The 19,483-nt window shown below is 38.0% G+C and overlaps 1 protein-coding gene across 1 annotated transcript in view; it reads left to right on the plus strand.

The window, feature by feature from the left end:
• FAT4 (FAT atypical cadherin 4) overlaps positions 1–18,566 on the plus strand; it is a 333,341-nt gene extending 314,775 nt beyond the window's left edge. Inside the window, exons 14-17 of the mRNA XM_040330646.1 lie at positions 3,600–3,724; positions 5,115–5,326; positions 12,949–13,210; positions 15,685–18,566. Coding sequence (XP_040186580.1) covers positions 3,600–3,724; positions 5,115–5,326; positions 12,949–13,210; positions 15,685–17,543 — 2,458 coding nt within the window. The 3' untranslated portion in view covers positions 17,544–18,566. The remainder of the gene's footprint in view (positions 1–3,599; positions 3,725–5,114; positions 5,327–12,948; positions 13,211–15,684) is intronic.
• Positions 18,567–19,483: the final 917 nt, after the last annotated feature.

Consider the following 19,483-nt stretch of genomic DNA (forward strand, 5'->3'; position numbering starts at 1 on the left):
GGACAGCAGTGGCTTCTTCTGTGGTATCCTCCCATTAAATACATTCTTGTTTAGTGTTTTACGTATTGTAGATTTGCTAACAGGGATGTTAGCATATGTCAGAGACTTTTGTAAGTCTTTAGATGACACTCTAGGATTCTTCTTCACCTCATTGAGCAGTCTGCGCTGTGCTCTTGTAGTCATCTTTACAGGACGGCCATTCCTAGGGAGAGTAGCAACAGTGCTAAACTTTCTCCATTTATAGACAATTTGTCTTACCATGGACTGATGAACAGCAAGGCTGTTGGAGGTACTTTTATAACCCTTTCCAACTTTATGCAAGTCAACAATTCGGGTTCACATACTTTTTCCACCTGCACTGTGAATGTTTACATGGTGTGTTCAATAAAAACATGGTAACACTTAATTCTTTGTGTGTTATTAGTTTAAGCAGACTGTGATTGTCTGTTGTTGTCACTTAGATGAAGATCAGATCACATTTTATGACCAATTTGTGCAGAAACCCATATTATTCCAAAAGGGTTCACATACTTTTTAATGCAACTGTATATAGAAGTTTTGGTCTTCCTCTGGTTACCAGTGAACTTATATTCCTTAAATAAAGCTGTGTGGACGAAACAGTATATTTGTGCAGACACAGACAATAATTGACTATCTCTGCACAGATCCTGTTCCCCAACACAGTTCTATCTACCCCTGGTACCCACAAAGCATAAGCATTTTAGCTGTGTTTGGATTTGTTTATGTTAATAGGCATGGGGAAAATAGTCTAGAGCAAGTCTTCTCACACAGACATAATTTGGTTTCCTTTCCTCTGCAATACATGGCCACTCAAAGTGTCCAATTTTCAATCACATGCAAAAAGTCAGTCGTTTAGTATTAACAAACAGCTGTTTCATGGTATATATAATATCTATGTAAATGATTTAAATTAATTGTTTTTTGATTGAAAACTGATTGAGCAAAAACAGTGGAAGTTGGAGAAATACATACACTGATCAACCATTACATTATGACCCTTGACAGCTAATGTGAATAACATTGATTATCTTGTAACAATGGCACCAGAAAGTGGGTGGGATATATTAATCAGCAAGTGAACATGCTGTCCCTGAAGTTGATGTGTTAAAAGGAGAAAAATGGGTAAGCATAAGGATTTGAGTGACTTTGAAAAAGGTCAAACTGTGATGGCTAGACCACTGGGTCAGTGCAACTCCAAAGCCACAGCTCTTGTGGGATGTTTATAGTCTGCAGTGGTCAGGACCTACCAAAAGTGGTCCAAGTAATGAAAACTGGCAAACTGGTGATATGGTCTTGGGTGGCCAAGACTTATTGGTGCAGGTGGAGATAGAATGCTAACCCATATAGCCCAATTCACTGGAAGAGCCACTGTAGTTCAAAGGTAATGCTGGTTCCAATAGAAAGGTGTCATAATACACAGTGCATTGAAGTTTGTTGTGTATTGTGCTGCTCAGCTTCAGACCAATTAAGGTGCCCATGCTGACCAATGTCCACAGCCAAAAACACCTACATTACAATGGGCACGTGAGCATCAGAATGGAGCACAGAGCAATAGAAGGTGTCCTGGTCTTATGAATCACGTTGTCTTTTACATAATGTAGATGACCGGGTGTTTTTGCGTTGTTTATCTGGTGAAGAGATGGCACCAGGATGTACTATGCGATGAAGGCAAGCTGGCAGAGGCTTAAAGGATCTTCTACTGACGGCTTGGTGCCAGATACCACAGCATACCTTCAAAGGTCTAGTGGACTACATGCCTCGAAGGGTCAGGGCTGTTTTGTCTACAGAAGTCTAGACCTATTTAATGTTAACTGGGTGGTCATAATGTTATGGCTGATCTGTGAAAATGTGATATTGTTATAGTTAATTTGTATGCAGTGTTTATTAAATATATATTTTTTTAAGCTCTGACAGAGTAAATAGTAACATTTGGTATTAATTCCAATGGTTATAATTTCAGGCTTTGTGTATTTTATCTGAATCTAATGCTAAAATTGTCAATTTCACTTATTTCTTATGCACAGTACACACACAAATCATTCCTTTCGGCCTCTTGGCCAACTGTGCATCTAGAACTGCTATACACCACTATTTATGTTTAAAATTGTAAAGGTCATAAATAAAGTAAGTAAGTTAAATAAAGAGTCCTTAAAGGGGTTGTAAAGGTAAATGTTTTTTCACCTTAATGCATCCTATGCATTAAGGTGACAAAACATCCGACGGTAACGCCCCCCCCGCCCCCTGAATCCCTGTTTTACTTACCTCACCCCTCGAAAGTCCCGCGCGTGTCCTCGTGATCCTCTTCGGTTCCCAGCCTGGCCGTTGATTGGCTAGGCTGGACGGATTGATAGCAGCGCAGCCATTGGCTGGTGCTGCTGTCAATCACATCAGATGGCGCTGGGGCTGGGCCGAGTGATACAGTCGGCGGCTATGCCCGCCGCTGTATCACGGGAGCGCGCCCACAAAAGCTTTCCACCATGCTCGCTCGCTCGCATGAAGGTAGAAAGCTTTTGCGAGGAGGAGCCGAGACAGCCGCTGAGGGACCCCAGAAGACAGGATTCGGGGACACTCTGTGCAAAACGAGCTGCACAGTGGAGATAAGTATAACATGTGTGTTATTTAAAAAAAAAAAATTTTTTGCCTTTAGTGTTCCTTTAATAAATTTCCAATGCTTATGAACTTGGTTTACTTTATATATGGCCTATTTGTCTGGGGGGAGCGTTTCCAGCTGCTACATGGACTTATTGAGATATTTATTGTATTCTGAGGTCTTAAATATAACCTAGGAAATTGTAAAGGTCTTATACCTAGGGTATGAACACCATAGCTTACTGATAATAGTAATGAGTTACATGCACATGTCCTGCAGTATAATAGTTACTTGCTATATGTCCTGCAGTATAATGCTGAAGCTAGCTGTTTTATCACTAATTAGTTGGCTTTTCTTTCTTTCAATGGGACTTCCCTGCTTCTCAGCAGGTCATGCAAGATTTCCTGAGTCATGTACAGGTGAATTTATAGGGTCACTAGTTTTTCCCACGTGCCATGCTTTCATATTTCCCTAATTATGTGCAGGTGAATTAACAGGGTCACACGTCCTTTCTCGTGCCCTTATAAATTAATATTCTTGAAACTTAAACTATTTTAGCTACTCAAGAAAGCTAAGAAACGTTAGCCTAGTGTTTTTGGATTGCTGATAGAAACAAAAGTGTACAACACAATAAATACAAAAATATTTTAGTATTCAAATTTAAAAAAATAATATTAAAATAATAAAAATAGTAATAATATTAACTAAGACTGATGCAAAAATCACACGGAAATTGCATACTCTGAACTTCAAGACAAATAAAGATGAGATATTTTTTTGTATACTGATTACAAGAAACACGTCTATATTTAAAATTACAACATGCAAAAAAGGTTCCACATGGAAATATCATCTTTACATCATTGTCACCTTTCTGGCAATTTAAAAATCATATGGTATATTTGGAAAGCACATGGCAAATCTGTCACCTTGATGCAGAGTGCTCAATATCTAAAGCTTCTTTTCTTCTGTCCCTTTGTATGTCTAGGTGTCCAAGATTAGAAGGAGCCTGTACTTCGAGCTCTTGCCAAAATGGAGGAACCTGTGTCGATAATTGGTTCTGGCAACAGTGTAACTGTAAAGATGGCTTTACTGGAAAGTACTGTGAAAAGTGTATGTTAAGTTTTACATTGCTTTATAATAACCTTACTTCACTGGAAAAATAGGCCGAGGGCCCCACAATATATAGTCATGCATTTTATGTGCTGGTTTTATGCGGTTCTTGGTTAGGTGTTATCATGCATAGTACAGGTGTTTCTGTTCCTTATTCAGATCTGGTACTAGCATTTACACAAGACTTTCAGGCTTATTAAAAGATGTGACTTTGGGAAACATTTAACAAGAAAACTTGTAGATCTCTATCTTTTGTGCTCTTCTATTTTGGCATAAAACACAACCAGGGTCAGAATTCAATTACACTTATGTGTATTTTAGGTAGAAATTGTATCTTAATAAAAGTAACTTAAAAGTGCTGCTTGCAGTGATGTTTCGACCAAACGTTTTTTTTTTTTTTTTTTCAGCTTTGGGCATAGTGGGACAGGGTCTGATTTGCTCTGTCCAGGATTCTCTGGAGTGGGGAAGTCCTACTGTCCAGGAGACCAGTGGGATGTCTCCTCACAACTTGATGCATTCATAGGGTGAACATGCTTGAGAAGTAGGGCTTCTTGTTACCAACCGCAGCTTTTTTTCATATATTTTTGTGGAAAACACATGGCAGGGTGCTGTGCCAGTTCAAGATTAAAGTCAGTAAGGCAATTGCTCCAGGTCTTAAAGCTAAACTCCAGGCAAATTAGTGTGGCTTAGAAGTCATTAGTACATCATTAAATGTAGTTTTTTAAAATGCAAGCAGTGTAAGTAACTAAATCTGACCTGGTATCAGCCTTTTGCATCCACTAGCCACTGGTCTGGACTGTTAGAGGAAGAAACAGTATAAACAGTATATTTGCCAACAAGAAGCTTGGTTGTAAGATGAGAGAGGAGAGTGACAAGGAGGTGAGCATATCACTGTCATGATTCTCTTTTGCTGTCAAGTTAGAGACTGGGTCAGGTCCAGGGTGACACTGACTTTGACTTAAGAGAAAGGGAGTTTAATTATGCTAGCCATCCAAATAAGGGTATCCAGGAAGAAAAAAAAATATTGCCAAATACCTGGATTGAAGGTGAATATTGCAGCAAAAGCTGTTTTTTGTTATTTTACATTTTAATAAACTGTTCATGTTTGTTATTATTGACTGGAGTTCTGCTTTAAGTACAAATCCCTATTAAGCATAAGCGATTATGCAATATATGCGATTGAGTATGAATAAAGATTTTAGGAACAGGCTAAAAAAACCTTTTCCCTCTGCCCATGCCTATTTCTTGTTATACAACATTTACATGTACTGTATTCATTTTACTGTCTACACTTGTGCTATAAACCATAGATTTTGGTTTTTTTTGTTTTGTTTAGTGCTTCATATTTTAGGAGTATCTAATTTGTTCTTCTGTTCTGCTGTCTTTGTAGATATAACTGCAGACACTGCCTTATCTCTTGAAGGCAGGGGTTACTTGGAATATGCCATCAGCCAGAACAAGAAACGTGAATATCTTTTACAGCATCGTAGTGTGGACACAGATTCAACATTTGCCAATCACTTAGAGATAAAATTCCGGACAAGAAGTGAAAACGGCCTTTTACTCCAAATTCACGAAATCAGCAATTATACAGCTGTAAAGGTAAATATTTTAAAAGCATACTTTGCCTATACATATGCATTGCTTGCATTGTTGAGATAAAAAAAAACCATACATTTAGCTGTAATATTTACACGAATGCAGATAAATAACCATATATATATATATATATATATATATATATATATATATATATATATATATATAAATCCAGTCCCAATATATGAACCTTAGGTTACAAACCACATCGAGAATTGAAAAGTTACAAAAAATGTAAATAGTGTCCAAAGAATAGTCCCATCAGAAGTGCAGAGCAGATACATTTTCCCCTCTTGAAACAGGATTGTGTCAGTGATGTCTCCAACGAAAGCCTTCACACAGAGTAATAATAGGATGCACACTTAACAACTCTCTAAGGCCGCGTACACACGGTCGGTCAAAACCGATGGAAATGGACTAAAGGACTGTTTCATCGGTCCAAACCGATGGTGTGTGGGCCCCATCGGTCAGTTAACCTTCGGTCAAAATTTTTAGAACTTGCTTTAAAATTGAACCGATGGACGCCTAACCGATAGGTCAAAACCGACGATTAGTATGCATGCTCAGAATCAAGTCGACGCATGCTTGGAAGCATTGAACTTCATTTTTCTCAGCACGTCGTTGTGTTTTACATCACCGCGTTGGACTCGATCGTTTTTTTAACTGATGGTGTGTAGGCACATCAGACCATCAGTCAGCTTCATCGGACCGTTCTCATCGGATGGACTGATCGTGTGAACGCGGCCTAAGACTCTCTTTATATGAGTGGTCATACAGCAATTCAGTCGTTTTCCATATACATCAATGGTACCTTCCATACATCTTCTATAGCCAAGAAAGCCGTTCAGCAAACAGCAATGTCCAGACTCCAAACAAAAAGATGCCTTTCCATAGTGTGAGAAAACCCTCTAAAATATTAATTAAGATAAGTAAATACACTTGCATATGATTAAAAACAATGTGCATGTAAAAATTGTCACCAAGCTAGCATAAAACATCAACTTCCGGAATGCGATAACGTCAGTAGGAGGCTCCACAATATACTTACATGTCATTAGTGGGTGATTTCTACTGCATTATTGTTTTGTTTTTTTTAGTGAAGGGCAGTGTTCGCTGCTTAAACTGCAGTGGCTGAAACTGCATGTCCTAATCAACTTCATGAAGTTTACATTGATGGTGGCCATGTGCTTTCATTGACTATGAGAAAGAAGGTCATATCTTTTTCAATGTCTAAAAAAGATAGATATGTGGAATCTATTTCATACTACATAGCTACTACATAGCATGTTAACGATTATACAGTGGAACCTTCGGATTGAGAGTAACGCGGTTAACGAGCATTTCACAATACGAGCACTGTATTTAACCACTTGACCACTGGGCACGTAAACCCCCTTAATAACCAGACCAATTTTCAGCTTTCGGTGCTCTCACAATTTGAATGACAATTACTCAGTCATACAACACTGTACCCAAATGAAATTTTCGTCCTTTTTTTCCACACAAATAGAGCTTTCTTTTGGTGGTATTTAATCACCGTTGGGTTTTTTATTTTTTGCGCTATAAGAGAAAAAAGACAGAAAATTCTGTAAAAAATAATAATTTTTCTTTGTTTCTGTTATAAAATTTGGCAAATTTTGTATTTCTTCTTCATTCTTTTGCATAAATGTGAAAGATGAAGTTACGCCGAGTAAATAGATACCCAACATGTCACCCTTCAAAATTGCAAACGCTCGTGGAATGGCGCCAAACTTCGCTACTTAAAAATCCCCATAGACGACGTTGCAGGGTATTGTGGGGTATTGCTGAGTATTGTGGGGTATTGCTGAGTATTGTGGGGTATTGCGGAGTATTGTGGGGTATTGTGGGGTATTGCAGGGTATTGCGGAGTATTGTGGGGTATTGCGGGGTATTGTGGGGTATTGCGGAGTATTGCGGGGTATTGCGGAGTATTGCGGGGTATTGCGGAGTATTGCGGAGTATTGCGGGGTATTGCGGAGTATTGTGGGGCATTGCGGAGTATTGCGGGGCATTGCGGAGTATTGCGGGGCATTGCGGAGTATTGCGGGGTATTGCAGAGTATGGGGGCATTGCAGAGTATTTTGGGGTATTGCAGAGTATGGGGGCATTGCAGAGTATGGGGGCATTGCAGAGTATGGGGGCATTGCACAGTATGGGGGCATTGCAGAGTATGGGGGCATTGCAGAGTATGGGGGCATTGCAGAGTATTGCACAGGGAGGGATGGATGGCTGGATCTGTGACTGCATGTGTCACAGATCCAGCCCGCAGCAGCAGCAGCAGCTGCTTCCGCTCTCTCCCCTCTCCTCTCTCACACTGTGAGAGAGGAGAGGGAGGAACCGGCGTCATCACATGACGCCGGTTTGTTTACTAGTGATCGCTCCGTCATTGGACGGAGCGATCACGTGGTAAACCGCCGCTATCAGCGGCGATTTACCGTGATCCGTGATCAGCCGGGTCCGGAGGACCCGGCGGTCACGGAGACTCCCGTGTGCGCGCCCCACAGGGCGTGCGGGAGCGCGATTCTGGGAGGACGTACATTGACGCCCTCCCAGAGTTAAGCAACCGCCTTGTAGACGTATTTTGTCTATAGGGCGGTTGTTAAGTGGTTAAAAAAGAATCCTAACTTGGTTCGCGAGTGTTGTCTCGCAAAACGAGCAGGATTCAGGCCAAAGCAGTGTGCAGTACCACGTTTGGCCTGAGGTGGGGGGGCACTGAAGCCGAACGGCGCAGATTGCAGCCGCTCTGCGCCGGTCAGAAATGCGCGGAAAGGCCTGAGGACAGCTTGGCTGACCTCGGCAAACCTCGGAAACAGACTCTTTCTGAGGTTTGCCGAGGTCAGCCGAGGTGTCCTCGGGCCTTTTTTTGGCCGTTTCCGAGGCTCTGTGGCCACCTCTGGCCGCCTGCGGTATTGCATGCCATTGAAGTCAATGCGGAACAAATTATTTTAATTTCCATTGACTTCACTGGGGAAACTCGCTTTGATATGCGAGTACTTTGGATTACGAGCATTCTCCTGGAACAAATTATGCTCGTTCCAATGTACTGTACATTACTGACAGCTTGTGGACTGCTGCAATTGCTCCAAAGTGTCCATATTTTTAACTTATATGCACATCTTCTCTACCTACTAGATCAGCCCAATATATAACAATGTGTAATTTTCATAGTAGAAGTAATTTCCACACAGTAAAAGTGACATGTTCATGAAAGACCACTCTTATTTCTGTGGCAGTCCACTATAAATCACAAGAACTTCTCTGTTCCTTTATTTTCTTCATCCTCTGACATAGATCCAAACCAGTTCTTCTCATTATTAGCCATTTCAGATAGTAAACCTCAGAAAACACAACCGCACTATAAATATGGCTTTGTCCAAGCAAGTGTCTGAAGAAAAACACAATTAACCATACTAGCTGTAAAATATAAAATCAAACAAACATTATTTTCTTAAAATCTACTGTGTAAAAAAAAAGTTTACTTGCATGAGGGTTGTGCCACTTTTAGGATTGTTACCCTTTCTTTACTACTATTCACAATTTAATGTATGCCAGAAAGCATATCTTTTACTATACTTGACGCAATAGTTGGAGCTATATAAATGCAGTATAATAAAAATAATAATAATATACTTCAGGAGCGGCAACTTTGAAAGCTGTGGCACTTAAACAAAAAAGCCCCACCATTGTTTATCTGCCCCCCACTCCTCTTATCCATTTACAGAAAACCTTGGATTCTGTATAGTACAGTCACAGTAAAAAAAATACACATTCGATTTTAAGAAAAAATGTTTGGCTGGAGGTCTGTTTCAAGTCTAGTTTGCTCTAGAAAAACCCAGTTGCATTTATTCATTGTTTTTTTTTTGTTATGCAAGTTATTTAAGGTCATGGTTTGAGTACATGGTTTTGAGGGATGGTTTCCCTTTTCGGTGTTGTCTTCTTTTTTTGCCTGTTTGAACAATTGCTGTGTACTAGAATTAATCAGCTATGACAACTGAAACTGTGAAGAGCATTCCTGCTATGATCATCCATGAATTGTGAAGGGCACACCATATCTAATTTATAAATTAATTATCTTTTTTTTTTTATTTGTTTAAAGATAGCATGCTAGTTACAGACCCCAGAATGTATTTTTAAGCCAGAAAATGTCCCTGACTCATAATAAAAAGCACAACACTGCATAAATTACACTCTCCTTTAAGGAACCTGATAAGTTTATTCTCTGGCTGTGGCTCAGTCAAGCCTGTCATCACTTGAAATGAGTACGGTAGTGAAGCTGGCAATAAGCTTCCTAAGGTCATAAATATATACTACATATTCTGTGTATATGTGTATATATATATATATATATATATATATATATATAAATATATATATATATACACTCAAATCATGCTTGAATGATCAACGTAGCTGACCATTGTGAATGCGGTACTGAATAAAAAAAATTCATCCACACTTATCTTTTTTCGTCTGGCATACTCATTTTGTGTCCCCTGAATGTCTACGTAGATTATAATTGCAGGTAAAGAATTAACGTGTACTTTTTTAGAAAGTAATGCCGCGTACACACAACCGTTTTTCGGGTTGTAAAAAATAAAGTTTTTAATGGTCTAGAAAAAACAAAGTTTTTTTCAACCCGATCATTAAAACGGCCTTGCCTACACACGATCGTGAAAAAAAAATGCTCTAGCAAAGCGCGGTGACGTACAACGCGTACGACAACATTATAAAGGGGAAATTCCATTCGGATGGCGCCACCCTTGGGGCTGCTTTTGCTGATTTCGTGTTAGTAAAAGACGATTCGTGCTTTTCAGTCTGTTACAGCGTGATGAATGTGCTTACTCCATTACGAACGCTAGTTTTACCAGAACGAGCGCTCCCGTCTCATAACTTGCTTCTGAGCATGCGTGTTTTTTTCACGTCGTTAAAGCCCACACACGACCATTTTTTACAACGTTAAAAACAACGATGTTAAAAACGACGATGTTAAAAACGACGACGTTAAAAACGACGACGTTAAAAACGACAACGTTAAAAACCTTGTGAAAAATTAGAGCATGTTCGAAATTTTTAAAGCCCATTTTTTACATCGTGAAAAATGCTCTGGAGCCCACACATGATCATTTTTAATGAAATAAAAAAAAAAGTAATTTTTTACAACCCGAAAAATGGTCCTGTGTACGCGGCATAAGATCTATTTTTTATTACGATCTACTTTGCAAATCTAAATCCTCCATTATAGTTTTATATATATGTATATATATATATATATATATATATATATATTTTATATTATACTAGTGTAGATGTGTCAGATATTATTGATAATATTGCAGTGTAGTTGCCTAATGTTGGACCAAGGACAGATGTTTACCCCTATTAACAACATTCCCACAGTGGTCATGAATCATAATTGTAGAATATTCTTCATTCAGGAGAATGGAATTTTAGTACACAGTAAAATTGTTCACTGAGATTTGTATTTTTATTATTATTAACATTATTAATCTTTTGCAAGTGGTAAAACTTTGCATGTACATATACTCGAGTTGATACCCATCGTGGACCATTGACAAATCATGGGCCTCCAGTGTTTTCCTGAGTTCAGTGTTACCAGTCCAGGAATATAGGGAAAAATCCTCCAGAATTTGATCTGATTAGGGAAGGCAACTGTCAATAGTGATTCAGTTGTTGTAATTGTCAAGCGCCCACCAGTGATCCATATGGTATCACCACACTTTTGTATACTCCTTGGTCTTTTTATCCCCTTGTAAAGAGAAAATGTTTCCTGTACCAGGCTTTCATCAGTGTTGTCAATATTTCCCCACAGCAAACATTTAGATTTCAACCTTCAAAAGACAATGAACATTTGTTGTTGTGTTACAGACTGCCTAATTAAAGGGGTTGTAAAGGAAATTTGTTTTTTTCCCTAAATAGCTTACCTTAGTGCAGTCCTCCTTCACTTACCTCATCCTTCAATTTTGCTTTCAAATGTCCTTATTTCTTCTGAGAAATCCTCACTTCCTGTTCTTCTGTCTGTAACTCCACACCATAATGCAAGGCTTTCTCCCTGGTGTGGAGAAAGCCTCTTGAGGGGGCGAGCAGGAGTGTCAGGACACCCACTAACACACAGCTCCTTTCTCTATCTGCAAAGTAGAGAGCGTATTGACTTGCCTGCTCGCCCCCTCAAGAGGCTTTCTCCACACCAGGGAGAAAGCCTCGCATTACGGTGTGTAGTTACAGACAGAAGAACAGGAAGTGAGGATTTTCTCAGAAGAAATAAGGACATTTAAAAGCAAAATCGAAGGATGAGGTAAGTGAAGGAGGACTGCACTAAGGTAAAGAGAGCTATTTAGGGAAGAAAAAATTCCTTTACAACCCCTTTAAGTAAATTAATATTACCGAGTGTATTCCACTTCTGTTCTCTTCCTGAAACCTAAAATTTGTGACAAAAATGTATGTAATTTTAACAGTGAGATGGAAGTTTATAAATCAGACCTAGACTACATTAAATCATGCTTTCAGTCTAATAAGGAGAACATAACAAGGCAAGTTATGTACATAATCTATATTTTTTAAGTCTTTTGAAGTAGCATATATTACTTTGAAGGGAAGATACATTGGTAGAGATAACTTGTACCCAATATCATTAAAGGTTTAAAGTATACAAATTTAAAATATAAAATACATCGCTTTTCCACTCATCTTTGGAATCACGATTTTTAAATGGGTAAAATTATTCCTTACCAAAAATTGCATACTTGGTGATTTTTCTTAAATGGGCTATCTTTGTTTAACTTTTACGGAATATACTTCACCTTAGTAAGATGGAAAACGTCTTAAGTGTTTGCCGTCTTTTAACTTCAGTTTAGTTCAGATTATATTTTTATTAGGTGAAGCAGACAATTATCAACTTAACATGGGTTTCTTTCTCCTATAGAATATTCTGTGATTCAAACCTGGTGGAAACACAGTTAGACCAATTAAAAGTCATTTCACTTTATATAAGATGAATATAAAATGTATAGAAATAGTTATTTGGACTCATAAATGGCTACAGCACTTTAGTCACACTTTTATATCACAGTGTTGAATATGTATTTATCTTATGGCTGAAAGGGGGTTTTGTGGTTCGGTATGAAAGTTATTTTTTTCCAAAATGTGGGATTTTATTGGAGGTTTGAGCATATGTTGTGCCAATCCTAATTGCCCTATTTATCCATTCCTAATTTGAATTTATTATGGGAAATGAACTTATGTAAATATAATAAAATATACTTTTTACATATAAACTACAGTGCCAGGCATATTTGCCAAAAGTCATGGACACCATAACCAATCCAGCATAAGATATATGAAAAAGAAACTGAGGGGTCTAATTTTGAAAAAATTCCAGGTAGGAATACAGGAGCTGCTTTTGCTTTCTTGTTGTTAAAGGTACAAGATCCATTAATTTTGTCCTTTTTGTTCTTGATCAATCATTGGACTCGACATTTCCAGAGAAAACCCTATTCACAAATCAGTTATGGAGTCATGGTAGCTCCCCTATTTCTGTATTGACTAATTTCTTACTTCATCTGAAACTTTTTACTTTTATATTGCAGGTCAAAAATGGAAAACTCCATTACACATCTGATGCCGGTATTGCAGGCAAAGTAGAGCGAAATATCCCAGAGATGTATGTGGCTGATGGTCGTTGGCATACCCTTCTTATGGAGAAAAACGGATCCACTACTAGTTTGTCATTAGACCAAGCACACAGCCGAGATATTCATCATATCACTCAAGAGTTCGGTGGGCTTAATGTTCTTACAATTCAGATAGGAGGAGTACTACCTGGACAGACATCTCAAAGCACCCAGAACGGTAAATATTTTATATAGTGCAAATTAATAATTTTTCCTTGTGATAAATGATATTCTGATGCATCTAGCTAGAAGTGGTGCTTATGGTCAAATAGATTATTAACATAATTTACTGTAGCTTTTTATTGGTTAGTATGGGCATTTGGGATGCATGGAAGATGTGTCTACTATACATTTACTGAGCTTTAAACATTTACCATGCATTCACATTGTAGTTGGTTTACTAAAAGAGTAGAACACACAAATTTAGTTTAGCTTAGTGAATGGGTGATGCAAAGTAAAAATTCTCTATGCAACAAATCCCCAGTCGTGTCCAATGAAAAATAAAGAAACATTTTTTTTTGCTTGCACATGATTGGATGATTGAAATCAGTGCACATTCACCCCTTCTTCTCTTTGCAAATTGAGTTTTCACGTTTGCAATGAGAATTTTTTAGTTATCTTAGTGAAAAAAGGTGAAGTTGTGCTTATTTTAATCATCCTATAATGTGCAAGCAGATTTTTTTTTTTGTTTTTTTCATGCACATGATAGTGTTTCTGTCAGGTCAGTTTTTATTCATTCACTTGCAAAGTGATCTTGATCTACATTTTCAGTAAATTAATCTTATTGGCTTGTATGAAGAAATTAAAACAAAGCAAAAACTGTTTTTAGTTTATTTGATCTCCAGTGCTTTTCGTCCACTAGGCCTGTATCTCTTGGGGACTGTGGTGGTAAAATGTGGCCATGTGAAAAGTGCCCCATTCTATCTGCTAGGTGTGTGATTTATTTTACATAAAAAATTAAGCTTATTTGATATTTAAATACATCACATGCTCTGCCCCACACATATGCATACCGGGTCCTTCTGCTGCACTAAAATAGATACGGTTCAGTTTTTCTGCACATACAAATAATCATGCATAGCCAAACCAACCAATTTTGTTTTTCCCTAATTCCCTGTTCATGGTTCCATGTTTTCAGGATGTACTGCCTATAAATAAAATACATGACCAGTTGCACTTTGTACCACACAAGCAATGCAACAAGCAATGTGTGAGTGTGTTTGCATGCCATAGGATTAGTTATTTTGGAACATTCTTTTAGGTGTAAGCCAGGTTTAAGCCAAGTTTAAGATGGTCATACGATATTGAGATAATTTTCTTTGCAACTAGATTGTCACAACTGACAAAATGTAAGGTGTGTTGGTAGCTTAAAACACGTTTCCAGTTAGCAAACGTTGATGGCATGGTCTACATATCATCTGCTGTAATGTTAATGCTTGCTACATACTGGTTATTTGAAGATGTTTTTCTTGTAATACAAGCCACCTTAGCCCTATACTCTTTAATGCAGTGCAAAAATCTTTAAAGTCACTCTCACCTGGCATTATCATTATTTTAAGTATAGAAACACATGACTGAAAGTTTATTTCTTCCCTGTCTCACTATTCTGAGGTCAAAGCCACAAATCTTATGCTGGTATAAGTAGTTGTAATTGAATTGCTATGACATTCTGAAGTGAAGTCTTCTCCATCCGTGTTTTAATGTCCTTGAGTACAGACTTTTGATCCATCATCTTAAGTATATAACCATATTTCTCACCTTCACTTCATATCCTAGATCATTAAATGTCTGTTCTCTGTCTTGCATTATCTCCCGTCACTTTCGTTTACTTTAGTTAATGCCAAATATGTGTTCTTTGCTAAATTAAGAGGGAATTTATTGTGTGTTGCATTTGGAACAGTTGATCCACAATCCTCATCCAAACTCCTTTGTTCTTGAGAATGCTGTCTGAGCTAGATCCTCATTGTTCTTCAGTCACGTTCTATTCTTAATATGGAGAATGCACAACTCTTTTTTTTTAGTGCTTTATTGTGACATTTAGGTCTTGGTCCCAATTCCAAAAAAGTTGGGAGGCTGTGTAAAATCTACATAAAAACAGAATGCAATGATTTACAAATCTCATAAACCCAAATTGTATTTACAATAGAAAATGGAAACATATAAAATGCATAAACTGAGAAAATATATAATTTTAAGAAAAATATGAGGTAATTTTGAAACTGATGGCAGGAACAGGTCTCCAAAAAGTTGGGACAGGGCCATGTTTATCACGATGTAGCATCCCCTCTTCTTTTAACAACACTCTGTAACCTATGCATTTTTGCAGGCCGCAAACAAATCATATTCAATATTTCACAAGTTCTACCAGTGTTGATATAGGGAAATTAAAATCAGCCAGTTCCTCTTACAAAAGTCTGGTACCATTTTATTATTGAAGTTATTCCTGATTAAATAAATAGCAATGTTATTAGTTGTCTGAATCCAATACATCTGCACCATACACCCATAAATTGTTATGCTATCTTTTTGTATACATCACTGTTTGGCCATCTACCTTTTGCCATTACTTGTATACATTGTGTTTTAGAAATAAGGAATGCATTAATTGTGTTATAATCTAAGCAATAATTATCTTTCTGTGTTTTTGTTTAGGTTTTGATGGCTGCATTGCTTATGTCAAGTATAACCATGAAAATCTGCCGTTCAGTGGTAAACATGACATGGTTCAAATATCTAAATCGGAGTCATATGCTAAACTAGGATGCAGAGGTCCTAACATTTGTGCCAGTAACCCATGCTGGGGGGACTTAATGTGCATTAATCAGTGGCATGCATACACCTGTGTACCACCTGGAGACTGCTCCTCAAGCCCTTGCCAAAATGGAGGAAGCTGTGAACCTCACGCCCAATCAGGCTTTACTTGCATTTGTCCTGAAACACACACAGGAAAACGTTGTGAAACTGTTGTAGCTTGCCTTGGTGTGATTTGCCCTCAGGGTAACGTATGCAAAAGTGGATTACATGGGGGACACGTCTGTACTCTTATTGCACAAACTGAACATCTCTCTTTACCGCTTTGGGCTGTTCCGGCAATTGTTGGAAGCTGTGCTACAATTCTTGCTCTGTTGGTCCTTAGTTTGATTCTGTGTAATCAGTGTAGAGCAAGGAAAAATAAAGTGCCAAAAGAAGAGAAGAAACCAAAAGAAAAGAAGAAAAAGGGAAGTGAAAATGTTGCATTTGATGATCCTGATAATATTCCGCCGTATGGTGATGACATGACTATTAGAAAGCAACCTGAAGGAAACCCTAAGCCAGATATCATTGAAAGAGAAAATCCGTACTTAATATATGATGAGACAGACATACCACACAGCACAGAAATAATACCTAGTGCTCCTTTGGCCATGCCCGAAACAGAGATCGAGCACTATGATATTGACAATGCCAGCAGTATCGCTCCTTCTGATGCAGACATCATTCAGCACTATAAGCAGTTTCGGAGCCACACTCCTAAATTCTCAATTCAAAGGCATAGTCCTCTTGGTTTTGCCAGACAATCTCCACTGCCTTTGGGAGCAAGCAGTTTAACCTATCAACCATCCTATAGCCAGGGCCTTAGGACAGCAACACTTGGCCATTCGGGCTGTCCACCACCTAACCCCTTATCTCGTCATAGTCCTGCACCATTTTCAAAATCATCAACATTTTACAGAAGTAGCCCTGCACGGGAACTCCATCTTTCATCTTTGGAAATGCATAATGATGTATGCCAGCCTGGTATCTTTAATTATCCAACTCGTCTTGGTAGAAGAAGCAAAAGTCCCCAGACCATGGCAGGACATGGCTCTAGACCAGGAAGTCGCCTCAAGCAACCTATAGGGCAGATTCCTATGGAGAGTGGGCCACCTGTTGGTCTTTCAATAGAGGAGGTGGAGAGACTTAACACTCCCAGACCAAGAAACCCAAGCATCTGTAGTGCAGATCATGGGAGATCTTCATCAGAAGAGGACTGCCAGAGGCCTCTTTCAAGAGTAAGGAATCCAGCAGATGGAATTCCTGCTCCAGAATCATCATCTGATAGTGATTCACATGAGTCTTTTACATGCTCGGAAATGGAATATGACAGAGACAAACCTATGGTGTACACATCAAGAATGCCAAAACTGACTCAAGTCAATGAGTCAGATGCAGATGATGAAGACAATTATGGTGCTAGATTAAAGCCTCGGAGATATCCAGGCCGCAGAGCTGAAGGTGGGCCTTCTGGTGCCCAGTCACCAACAGCCACTCTACTGGCAGACAGTACATTGCCCATGAAGCTAAGCCAGCAAGCTGGTAATTTCAACTGGGACAATCTCTTGAACTGGGGTCCCGGTTTTGGACATTATGTAGATGTTTTTAGAGATCTGGCATCACTTCCAGAGAAAGCATCAGCAATTGCAAATGAAGAGTCAAGAGCAAACACATCTAAGACAGCTTCCAAAGATGGAGAAACAGAACAATATGTGTAGGCGAAATATAGATGGATTGTCAAGATGCAAAAAACTTATGACAGTCAAACATTATATGTTTGTTTACAAGTAAGTGTCTCCATTTCAAGAACTGGCCAGTGGACATTCTTTATTTAAGGAGACAACTTTAAAATAATAATGTTTGCTGCTGGAAAGGACAGATATGTATTTAAAGCAGTCGTGTTCTGTACTCAATTCCTTGCATGTATAACACTACACCGCCTGATTTCCAGCATGCACAAAGTTAAGTAGAATCCTTCTTTAATCTGGTTCATTGTGATATTTTTCAGTGTTGTAACTGTAATGTTATGTTTCTCAATTATGTTTTTAAGCCAGATGTAGTTTATTAATTTTGGAACAATTTCTCTGCAGAAATAGCGATGTTTGACAAAAAGATGCAGTCTCTGAGAAAAAAACTTCCACAAAGTGTAGACTTTGGCATTGTATTTGTTTTATAAATATCCACTGCACAATGGCACAAAATCCAATTTACAGACATTAAAGTAATAACACAAAAAGGGATTACAATACGGTCATTATGATCAGCACCTTATGATCGTTTTTACATTAAAACGTTTTTTATTTAAGTTTGTAATATGAAGCTGCATTTCCAATTTGCATTCACTACTTTGGCAAAGTATATTTTTGTAATGACATTTATTTTCAAACGCAAAACAGAAAATTGTGACAACATTCTGAAAACCCTACAATTTAGATCTTTCTGAAACCCCAACTTAGATATTTGTAAATCAAAACAAACAAAACATCACTTTTGTGATACTTTGTACTGTGGAACATTTTTTTTTATAAGTGCTTTTACCTGACCTATGTTTTTGATACTGGTGTTTTTCCTATACTGTATAGTTTTCTTACTTTCAGGGAAAGCAAGAAAAAGCTTTTCTGTTAAATCTGTTACTTGTGTAACATTCATATTTTTCAAATTTTGATACAATTGTAACATATCAGTATGCCTTTTCTTCTTGTAAATGTCAATAATAAAATTAAAATATTTATTTAAAGTTGTGTGATTGTAAGGTACAGCGCATTTCAGTTGAACTGTATGCATACACAAGTCCTAAAATAAAGGATCCACTCAGAGGAATTACCGTATTTATCGCCGTATAACACACACTTTTTCACCTCGAAAATAGGGGGAAAATCACAGGTGCACGTTATACGCCGATAGGGTACCTCAGAGGGGAAGGAGGGATGAGCGCCGAGGCACTCAGAATCTGGTGCTGATGTGCATGTTACCCATGTTACTCGGTGAATAACTTTTATTAAATCAATGTCAATGTCACACAGGTGATTCTTCTGCCAAGAACACCACACCAGCAACACAACCACTAATGTTAATTTTCAGTAGAATTTCATCCAGTAAAGCGATCATCTCTGATTATTTATATTTCAGAATGTATGCTGCTGGTAAACTGTTACTGATGAGGGAATCACTTGTATGACATGGACATTTCTATGTAGAAGAGCTAGTCCTGAGCTAGCTACTAGTGATAAGTGGTGAAAATTAAGAAAAGTAAATGCACAATATGGAAACCAGGATGTTAGGATGTGAACCATTTAGCCCCCTTTTCAAAAATCAAACAAATGGAATTCTCTCCCTGTCATTTAATATACATTGTAGTATACTTGCCACTGACATGGACAATTCAGATATTTCATTTTATAATTAAAAAGGCAAATGGTGCCATAGCTTTTAGTAAGAACTGCCTTTAAAATGACAAGTCTATCCAGAAATAAAGATGGCTAAACATACTTTCAAATCTTAGGCCTCATTTACACTGACACTGTCAAACTTGCATACAGTGACTTAAAAAAAGTATTCATACCCCTTGAAATGTTCCACATTTTGTCATGTTACAGCTAAAAACGTAAATGTATTTTATTGGGATTTTATGTGATAGACCAACACAAAGTGGCAAATA

Source organism: Rana temporaria, chromosome 1, assembly GCF_905171775.1.
Source record: "Rana temporaria chromosome 1, aRanTem1.1, whole genome shotgun sequence".
NCBI classification, from domain to species: domain Eukaryota; kingdom Metazoa; phylum Chordata; class Amphibia; order Anura; family Ranidae; genus Rana; species Rana temporaria.